The 11,261-nt window shown below is 35.3% G+C and overlaps 1 protein-coding gene across 1 annotated transcript in view; it reads right to left on the bottom strand.

The window, feature by feature from the left end:
* Window positions 1-8,332: 8,332 nt before the first annotated feature.
* The window catches only part of LOC103809208 (glutamate receptor 2-like), a gene marked incomplete at its 5' end in the record, with an annotated part of 25,733 nt that continues 22,804 nt past the window's right edge, over window positions 8,333-11,261 (bottom strand). The window contains one exon of the mRNA XM_009082031.1: window positions 8,333-11,211. Within this exon, the coding sequence (XP_009080279.1) occupies window positions 11,047-11,211 (165 nt within the window). The remainder of the gene's footprint in view (window positions 11,212-11,261) is intronic.

The raw sequence follows: 11,261 nt of genomic DNA, 5'->3' as shown, positions 1-11,261 counted from the left end.
CCTCCTCAAGTTCAGAAACATACAAAAATTACTTATTTGGCAAAGACAGAATGATTCAGCAAGTTCTAGGCACTTGCAAAATAAGCATTTTATGTTTGTAGCTGCATGTGTCTCTGAAGGACGAGCTTCCAAAAAGAAATGAAGGAAATATTCCAAGAATTAGTAATGCTATGCTAAATAAAATCAGTAGCATAAGATGCTCACAGGAAAAGTCTTTCTTTTCCTCAGTTATCACCTTTAGAGTTAAAATTCGTTTATTTGGAGTAAGTATCACCAGATGGGAGTTGCAATATATGTGTATTTTTCTATATCTTACTCCATTTTTCATTAAGACAATTTAGAATCAAATATTAAAATCTTATTATTAAACACAAGACAGTGTACATGTTCACATCAACACAACCAGCCTGCCATGTCTCACATTTTATTTTTCCTATACATTTGTTCATTTATCATCTCTTATCCTCAGCGTCCTATCTTGCATGCTTAAATCTTCACTTTAGAGTATCATAAATATTAAATTATTTATAGAACACTGTATATGCCTCAAGGTTTTGTATGAATAAGATGTTGTACCTGAATGGCATCATTAATCAGTAGTTAATGGCCACTGAGGGAATGCTAGCAGGTTACAAAACAGGTTTCCAACACAAAGACATACACAGAAAGTCTGGAAGATTAAAATCTTATCAGACATAAACATCTCAGAGGAATTAAGATGAGAAAGAGCCAAGCATCTATAAGTAAAAATTACAGATCTGCAAAAGGTTTCGGAAATATACCTGTGGTGTCCCATGCATCACCTTTTTGTTCCTAAGAGGGAGCAAAACAGCATGCAAGATGTTTCAGACAGACAGAAAATAATGGATGAAAATTCACATTCAAATTAAGTAGTAACAGTATACTATTTCTAATGACCAGACAGGGAAAGGTCCCTAAAAGATTTGGTGACACTTCTTTGTGCCGAAAAGCAGTCTATTATAAAACTTGATTTTCTTTAGGCACTTTGATTATAGGTCTTATTAATTTTTCAGAATCTGACCTAAAACATGAGCTAAGCTCTGTAAGGTGATGCCTCTGATGAGGACATCTACGGTAGAAAATCTGTCCATACTCAAAATTGTGAAAGGTATGGCATGGTGATGGAATTCTGCAGGAGCAGGACACAGTGCATTAGCTCATGTGCATTTTGTCCTGATCAAAAAAAAACCCTGACACTGCTAGGTTGGAAGATGCAACTGAAAGGAAAAAAAAAATCATGACGGCTACTTTTAAAAGAAAAATTCTTCCGCATATTTCATCACATTCTCAATACCAATACTGACAACTTTAAATAGAATTCAGTGACTTAGAGCTGATTCTGCAAAAATACCTTTGTACACTCTCTTGACCATTCAAACAGGATCTTCTACTCAGCGGAACAGAACTGCAGGACACAAAAGCCACTTACTTTCCCCCCTCATTAAGGAATGCTCAGAAGCAAGTCAATTTTGTAAAAAGAATATTTTTTTTTCAAACATCTTTTCGCAGAGACTTCAGGAGTGTTTGTCAGATTCTGCACTACTCTTTTAAGAAATAATGTATTTACATTCTTTCACCCACTGTTCTCTGTGTCTGTAGCTTCACCACAAACAAAACTGTACAAAACAAGTGAACAATCACATCCACATGGAAATGAAGTCAGACAGAACACATGTATTATTACATTGGGTAGTTCTACCATCTATCTACAAGAACATGGAAACATTGTCCAAGGTATCCAGGTGGCTTCACTGATGCAAACCAATGTCATCAGTGCATGTAATAGAAGAGGGAAGTTATATAGAAAACTAATCTTCTTAAAAAAAAAAAAAAGCTGTAGTGAAATGAAAAGAAGCAAAAAAGATAATTTAAAAACCCCAACAAAACCAAACCACATTTCACCTAAATCCTCTTGCAACCATTCTTTGTGTCTTTCTTCTGCTATAGCATGAAGCCTTCTGTATTTTCAGCATGAAATAGCCAGTGTCTTAAAAAAATACTGACTTGACTGAGAATCCACATTTCCCCTCAGTAAGCACGTTTTACCAGTTTTAGTTAAAAGCCTTAAAAAACCCCAAACCCTGGTAGTACTGCCAACAAGAAAAGGAAAGAAAAATAATTACTCTAGTTAGCTGTTGAAATATTGACTTTAAAACACAAAACAAGCCAGCTGAAAAGAATCAGACTCCTCATTTAGAAAGAACACAGTTTGTCCTCGGATTTGATGTTTATCCCCAGAAACTGAATTGATGTGGGCAGCCAGAATGAGACCTAGATTTAGGTAAGCAGTAAGGCTGCCCATAAAAATTTCACAAAATAGCCTGAATACCTGGAAGCTGAATAGGTGTAAGTTTTAAATGCCAAAGGCTATAGCCAGTGTCTACACTCATTATGACATTGAGCTACACCAAAAAAATCTACCGAACCTCTTCTAACTTTCTAACTTAAATGAGAACTAAATTTCTAGTTTATGTACTAAGTAGTGTAGATTCAAGCCATGGCTTCAAAACCCCATCCTGTAGTCACATGGAAGCTTGGTTTGCATTCTGTTACCAGCTCTTTTGTTGCCTATTCCTTCTAGCAAGACCATGTGTTTTTTTTCCCCTACAGGTATTTATAAAAAAAAGAACAAAGAAGATAGCACAGATCAGGTGATATTGTCACATTGAGCAGTTTTGTTTCATGCTTCAATTATTTGTACTGCTCCTAATTTAGGTTTGTTTAAGTGATCACAGAATACACTTTAAAAAAGAAAAAAACCCTTAATTGTACTACTGGCTTATATATTAATATACAGGTCTGACACCACAGAAAAAACACTTGGCAAACCCTTAACACTATGATTTAAATAGCAATTACAACATGCATAAGAAAGGCTGTCCACATAATATAATCTTAGCTAGCATTATAGGAAAAAATAACACCTACACTCTCATGATTCTGTCTACTGGGAAGCTCACACATTTTATTACAATACATGGTGTTGTAATTCATAAAGTAGTGACTTTTTTCCCCATGAGAAAAATCTCCATGAAATTGTTCAGCCAACTAAGATGGCTGTGCTTATTTTTCTTGAGTGAGGGTAAATGCAAAGTTTCCTTCATGCTAAGAAAACACATGATCATTTTATATTAGAGCAATTTCTCTAAAGTTACATCCTGGACTTGCTGACCATGAATGGCTGTAGTTCAGGGAAGGAAAAAAGGTTTCCAGTAAGTGTGGCTAGGGGAGGGAGGGGCAGCCCCTCCCCCCCCTCCACTCCAGCACTACGTTGAGTGGAGAAATAGTTTTGCATTTTGACTATCTAAAATTCAGTTTTGCTAGCATGAGTGCCAAGTGTGGTGATCCCTGGGGACATCACTGCATGACTGCACACAGACAGCTGGGAGGTTCAGACTTGGTCCTTACACCCCAGCTCCCCTGGACTCCAGTGAGGCAGGATCTGACCAGAGTGTATCAACTACTTTCCTCAGAGCAGCCTTTGTCCCTGCTGTTTGAGAAAGATTCTTTAAGAGGTGTGAGTCACAGGATATACTTATCTGCTGAATTACTTTGAATGACTTGGCCAACATCTCACATCAGCAAGCAGAGTATGCAATGTTACATTCTTGCTCAATGTGCTAAAAATCTCTCCCAATGACAAAAGATCAAAAAGTGAATTACAAGCATAAACTAACAAAGATCTCCTATAGAAAGCAGCTTATAAGGTGGACTAAGCAGAACTGATGAACATTTCTAACTGTGGATCTAGAATGCTTACAAAATATTTACTTACATATTTTTCAGTCTGCTAGAATAAGCAAGAACATACATGAAAAACAGTGAAAGCTATTCCTGGGGTAAACAAGTACCTTAGGCAAGTATACACATCAGGATGAAGAAAACATGTCAAACAAAATCCTGCTCTCACTGAAGAGAATAGCTTTATAAAAAGTTTATCACACGCTTTCTTTATATATTTAGAAGGTGCAGAGTTAAAAAATGTGGTAATGCCACAGATAAAAACAATCAATAGAATTAGCCTGAAAATTGTCTGCCAAGCCTACACTGTGAGAGTTGTTTCCTATAGCTTATACTACTCATTTGTCTATGCCAGTAAAAAATCCCAATATAAAATGTAGACAGAATTCTGCCACAGCACCATAGCAGTATATTTTATTGCACAATGTTCAAAGTAGGTAGTGTAGTATCCAGCCCTGTCAATGCCCAGCATTTTGTTTTCAAGGCATTAAGTTTTCATAGAGGCTTTGGTTTAGAAAATCAAGTAATGGCTCGCAAAGAATAATGTTTTGCTTGTCCGTGTAATATTAGATCGAACTAAACTTGAGCCTCTCAGATCAACCATGTGGATTTTTGAATAGCAAAATTGTAATTTGAAAACTAAGCATATACATGCACATACACAAACCCATCATCCTTGCTGCTGAAGTGAGAGGCAATGTCAATTTGACTCTTTTGTGTAGGCGAAAGTAGAGTGGAAGAGCCCATTTGTCTCATGGAAGTTCTGTAGAAGTTAATCCCAGCAGTGAGAACAAAGATGATCATAGGAGTTATGCTCAATTTTGAAGTTATAGGATTCACTGCTGATTGAGTCCCATGGGGACTCACAGTCCTACGGAAACGAAAACTCCGTATTTATTCAAATGAGAGGTGCTAAGGCACTTGCTTATGAACCTTCCTGTTGCTACTGGCCCCAATATTAATTATTGCTGTGGTTATCATTGCTTTTGAGTATGGCCTTATCAAACTCAGCAGTAGTTTTACTATTGCATTGTGTATGGATATGTATACATACATATACACTGGAACATCTACAATCGTAATTTTCATTTATCACCATTTCTGCTTATTTATTCACACAAAGTAGCTGAAGCTGAATGAAGAATTCTACCTTCACGTAACTTGCATAAGCTGCCCAGCCACTTAGTTCCAAGTTTATGTAAATATTCTTCCAACAGCTCCATGAAATTATTAAAAACAACAGTAACAAATATAAAGGCAAACATCTAAGTAAAAGTCATGTATATATTACTACATCTTTAGTCATTGTGACAGTATAGAAAGTATGTACTCACTCAAGACGAGAAAAAAATACTTCAGAGGATACTCTGCTATTTAGGAATAGTCTGAAATGTGTTTGCCTTTCATAGTGAAACTCATAAGGAAAGCAATTACTGAAAAATACTGCTATTTGTAAAGCATACTATTACTTGAAAGAGCTATAGCTTGACCCCTCTAATTACGCCTTTCGCTAAACTCAGAGAATATGGGGTGAAGGGTAGGCAGCAACAATGTAACTTGAAAATTGGGTTAAAACCTGGTACATAAAAGTCTCCAAGTACATTTTTTAACAAGATGCTCTTGATGTTTCAGTAAAGTGTCAACATGCCAGAAGTACTCTGGGCTGTGTCTTTCCAAGAAGGGAGCAACCTGGTCTAGTGGAAGGTGTCAGTGCTCATGACAGCAGGGTTGGAACCAGCTGATCTTTAAGGTCCCTTCCAATCCACACCCTTCTATGGTTCTAAGATTACTAGCAGTAAATGGCTCTGGAAACAGATTTTATATTCCAGGTTTAAGAACTGTTTTCCAAAAACTGAAGCATAGCATTATCATTTCAAAACTGCACTAACAGTGGGTTTTTAGAAGAACATATAATAAAATCTATTTTCTATCCTTATAAAATAGGGATAAATCCTCTCTGTTGTCTTTTTTTTTGGCAAGACCTTTAAATTTTAGGATTGAGGTGGGACAGAAGAATGACATAGAACTGCCTCTCATACTCCTAGTTTAGCTTTTCCCACCTGCTTGCCTTCTGTGCATGGAAAGATGCAAAGGAGGCAGTGTGATCTTGCACAGCTCATGGGATCCATTGGAGCCTCTTTGTGGCATTTCCCTTACCTCCAGATGGGAATTAATTGAAGACACTTTCAAGGGGCTGTTTCAGGCACTAATTTTAGCAGCCCTTTCTTACTTTATAAGACACATCTTCAAAATCAGGTTTGGGATCTTTAAAGCAAATAAATAAAACCCTTTTTAATTAAAATATGTATACAAAATCGCAGTCTTCAGTTGGAAGCCTAGTAGGAGTGAATGCTTTATATAACACAGATAACTCAGTCTTGAAACATCAACATTTGTTGAAAATTATGACAAATTACATGTGAACTGCTTTTCTATGCCTACAGCATGTAATAATGGTCCTCTCCTGTTGAGTGGGAATTGCAAGTGTAATGCAAGGAAGGACTTTGGGCAAATGCTACAGTCATTCATGGGAAAACTTCAGGAAATCAAATGCTTTTCTTTTATGTATAAAGAATTTTCTTATCACTGAGGCAAGTAAAGCGCTGAGCTGTCTACAGAGGTAGCTAAATTTTCATTAGCAATAAGAAATGTACAAAGAAGACTGACAGAAGAGTAAGTGCAGTGGGTGATGCCATTTGGATGAAGGATTTAGCTTTTATGACCTTTCCCATCTTTTATCATCACTGCTGCTTTAATACATGGACATATGTAATGAGCTGTAATAAACATTTTTAATGACTGCCAAATCAATTATAGTATTATATTCAGTAATTATATTTATCAGCCTACCAAGCCAAAGAGTATGTATCAGAACTAACTGCATGTGATGCGGCAAGAGAAAACAAGGAAAGCACATCATATGCCCTAACAATAAGGACTAGGGGAAAACCTCATGACACACGAAACCTGCAGGGGAGTTAGAGCTATAATTCCCAGAATTTTTGTATTGTATTTTACTATGTTCCATTTTGTTGCCACTAGTTTGCAAAAACATACTTTAAAAATTTATTTCATTCAAAGAGTATTAATTCAATAAATGTTATGTTAAAGCACTAAATAACTCAAACAAATATCATCAAAGTGATATTCACTACTTTAAGGAAATCGATAAAGAAAAAGATGCATTAGAAATATTACAGTTATTTTAGGATACAAGTAGTTGACCCCTACTAAATGCAAGTAGGAATCAATTAAGAATCTTTGTGAGGAAGTTGTTACCATGTCAAGTTCCTGTATACCCAGATATTAGACGTAGATATGCTTGCCAAACTTCTTCTTTGGGGAGAGAGGAAGGACAGCATTCAAGGCAGAAAACAGAACCATTTTAGGGCAATTTCACCATTGATCTATTTGAAGCCGCCCTGAAGTTTAGAGTATTAGGAATATTACAAGCAAAAAAATTCAGAAAGATCAACAGTAGGCATAGATTGAATGAGATTTGTCACCTAGGTGCCCTTACTGAATACAATTCTCTGTTATGTCTCACACAGGTGTATAGTATTCTCTATTATCTACAGAAACTGTTGCTAGGGAGAATGTTCCAAGTTAAGCCCACAGCTAAGTCACTTGTTTAATTTTATTCTAAGTACCTGATAGAATATAAATTCCTAAGATAATTTAGACCTGATGGATCTCTCACAGCAAATTTGTGTCATTGTATGGCAGTTAAAATGAAAATATTTAATAAATAATAACCTTTGGTGCTGTGAAACAGGTTTGAGTAGCCTCTAGGAATATCATGCAGAGCAACTGCTGCTGATACCATTTTGCTGGTGACTATATAACTAACTGCATCAAATGATAACTGAAATAATCTATATGTATTTTAAAGTACCATTATTTGTGCAAGGTTTCATGTAAAGATATTGTCTACATCTATCAGCCAAAGAGGCTGACACCACTGAAACACACTCTGTTAAAAAGGCATAGTACATTCACATAAAAATGCTGAACCTTTCACATTGCAAGCCTCTTGAGACTCAATTTGTTTGCTATCACAGCAAACTCTCTGTTGTACTGCATCTTTAGTAGTGATGCAATTAATATATACCTAAAGTATTTGCCATTTCTGGGTTCTTTCTCTGCTTTGGAAACATCAACAATCAGTTGAAGTAAAGAAGCACTGGTTTAAACTGACATTTTTTAGGCAGTATTACTGAACAGATATTGGACCTACTACGTTTATCAACCTGTCACATCATCATTGTAACTGTGATCAGGACAATTACAGTCCAGAGATACGGTTATACTGTTGGCAAGAAAGTTACATCACTTCATTTAGCAGTAATGAAAACTACAGTAAATCTATCCTTGAGTGACAAGATGATTTGGGACAAGATTTGCACTCTTCATTGAAACTTCATTCAGGGAAAGAAGAAACTTCATAAACTCTTCAAGGAAATTTCCTGTCTGTGTGGACAAACAGGTTTGCTCTATGTAAAATCTTAGAAAAATACATTTATATTAAATAAGAAACCATATCTCAATAATACTAAGCAGACGTTAAAGGTCTTTTGCCTTTTTTAAGAAGATTTTTTATGTATGATTGAAGTTTATACAACACTCCAGAAAAGCCATCATGTGTTAGATTGAAAAATAAAATCAGAAGCATTTTCTGTCATATAAGTATACATGAAAAAACGAGAACGTTAATGTCTTAGAAAGTGTATGTCCAGCTTTGTACGTTACTCATTTAACAAAGCAGAAAATAAGATACTGTACTGTAAACAAAAAGCTACAGTAAAAGGACATATTGAAATTTACACAAGTTTGAATTCATAAACATTTTGGTTGCTCCATAACAGTTGTCATATAAAATGAATAAAAAACCCTTGGACAGCTTTCATCACTCTTGACTACTTTTCACTTAAATGCACACAGACATACTTTATATAGCAATATACTGATGTACTGTTAACATGGATATTAAACTATGATTACTGCTTTTTTAAACTGAGATGTGTATTTTCCAATCAATAGTATCTGAATTGAAATACTGATACATTATGTATTCCCATCATGTTGTTAAGTATAAAAACATGAAAATATAACTTTACATTATTTCAGTTATATACATCGGTTCAGGCTTGACAAAGATTTTTTTTTTTACGCTACAATTTTTAGAGGAATAAGCCCAGAGGTACAATAAATAGCTTTCCACTGTATACAGTAATGCATGTCTACTTGTAAAAAAGTTTACATTACCATATGAGTATTATTTTAGTTTGGTCATCCTAGCACTGAACATTAAAAATCCAAATGCATTCCCCAACATTCCCGGAGGAGTAATGCACAGAACACCTATGGATTACAGATGTGTCAAGAAATGGTTTACTTTAATTAGGGGCGAATATTGGTAAGTTTGACATTGAAAACACTGTATATACACCTCTTTTGCTGACCACACTGAGAGTATACACTGTGTTCACATGTTTGCAGAAACAGGCTCAGAGTTTGTACCACAAGAAGGGATTTCAAGTTTCTGATCAATGCTCTGCGCTCTCCAATGCTCAGTAAACATTATACTTCAGTCTAAGAAATGGATTCCAACTAAAACTGCAAGTCATATTTCAAATTTTATTTAAGTCCAAAATAAAAGAGAGATTTACCGATGCTGCATGAGGCAATGTATCCACAATGCAGAAATATGTAAGCTTTTCAACCAAACATATAGAATTTTATCTACAGGGAAAGCTAGAGAAACATGATGTTGCTTTGATTTGCATCAGCATTTAAACTAATGTTATTGCACCCCTCCTAGGATTCCTTTTCACTTTTTAAGTAGTTATTGTTTTTAAATACACATAATTAAAATGTATGGTAACTTCAGATAGCAAAGAATATTCATAGTGATTAAGATTCAGGAAAGTTTTCATCCGTACAGACTTGTATCTAATTCAAGTTATCAGTCTTAATGGAAAAAGACATTGCCAAGGTTTTGGGTTTTTGTTGTTTTTGGTTTTTTTTTTTCATAACAAAGAACTTCACTAGCTACTGCTTAGAATTACCTTTTGACAGTTTGAAAACTGCTTCCTTAAAGAAATGATTTGACAACTGCATTTATTTCATACTTAAAAAAATACTTAACACTGCTTTACTGCTTGCCATTTATCAATTTTCACTGATATTCTTCTCTCTCTGTACACTTATTTATGAACTTAACTGTACAAAAGTAGAGATAGATATCAACCAAATCTTTGGATCATTAAGTCCCTGCATGTCAGAATTAAGAGGAGCTCTAAATCGGCGCCTATCTGACTCCTCATGCACCAGTATCAAGTACCACTCCAACCCAGAACAACCTTGATCTTCAGAGTTCAACATGCATATCTGAGCAACACAGCTTGGGCTTGTCTGTAGAAAAACCTGTTGAACAGATTCGAGTGAGCTGGGGATGGCGACACTGCCAAAAATTGAAACATTGACCCAACCTTGACAGTGTCCTTTTAGATTTCAGACTATTTATAACCCAACTGTAACTAGTAAAATTAATGGAACACTTGCAAATAAAACCATAGAAAAAAGTTTATTTCAAATGTCAAGCATTGCCAAGTAAATTTTATATTAACACCAAATGTTAAAGAATAGGATATACAGCAAAGTTTTAATAACAATATTAACCAATATTAAATTACAAGATTTGAACCTTTTAATTATTATTTCTTCTCTTCTCAACATTACATATTTGGCTTTGAAAAATATGGAACTGATGCCTTAAGCCTTATTTTCATATTCCACTTCCCCGCAGTCTAGATTTCTTTTTCTTTTTTTCGTCATATCCAACCATTATGGAAGCAAATTTATTTAAAAGCCAGTTTTCGTTTGTGAAAATACCTAAAAATATTTTTTTCATTTTATATGGTTTTTTTCTTATAAAACATGTCACATCTTGATGCAATTGATGTCAAGTGTGCTTAAGTCAATATGAACCAAGGGACTAACAACAGTGGCTGCAGAAACTGGTGTGTTGCCTGTACAACGACTTCAGTTAGATTACAGTACTTCCATGTTAGCTGTGCATGTCAGTCAAGCTTCATCTTGAACTTGTGTAGAAAATGGTGTTGTGTTTTGAACTAAGCATTCATTACAATCCAAGATGAACTCCACAAATACAAGAATTCTTGGCTGAAAGAAAAGTCTTCAAGATACTGGATGCCTCTCACCACTTTGACAATAAACGCACAAGAAAACCATTGTGTAAGGCACTCAAAAGGTTCTTATCAATCACGAGAGATCAGTCACACTGACATTCATTCCCATGCCAGGACTCACGTAAGGTACTGCATGCACTGCTTTTGGAAATTCTGGAGTCATAACACGTCCATTTTCTCCAGTACTTCCTGTAATTGACAGCCTTGCCTTGCTCCTCATGGCATCATTCAAGGTCATCTTAAGAAAGAGAAAGAAAAATAAAATGATACATTACAGAAATTCAGTGT

The sequence above is a fragment of the Acanthisitta chloris genome, unplaced genomic scaffold (assembly GCF_000695815.1).
Source record: "Acanthisitta chloris isolate BGI_N310 unplaced genomic scaffold, ASM69581v1 scaffold13039, whole genome shotgun sequence".
In the NCBI taxonomy this organism is placed as follows: Eukaryota; Metazoa; Chordata; class Aves; order Passeriformes; family Acanthisittidae; genus Acanthisitta; species Acanthisitta chloris.
Note: the sequence above shows the minus strand (reverse complement) of the source record. Positions and strands in the feature narration are given on the sequence as shown.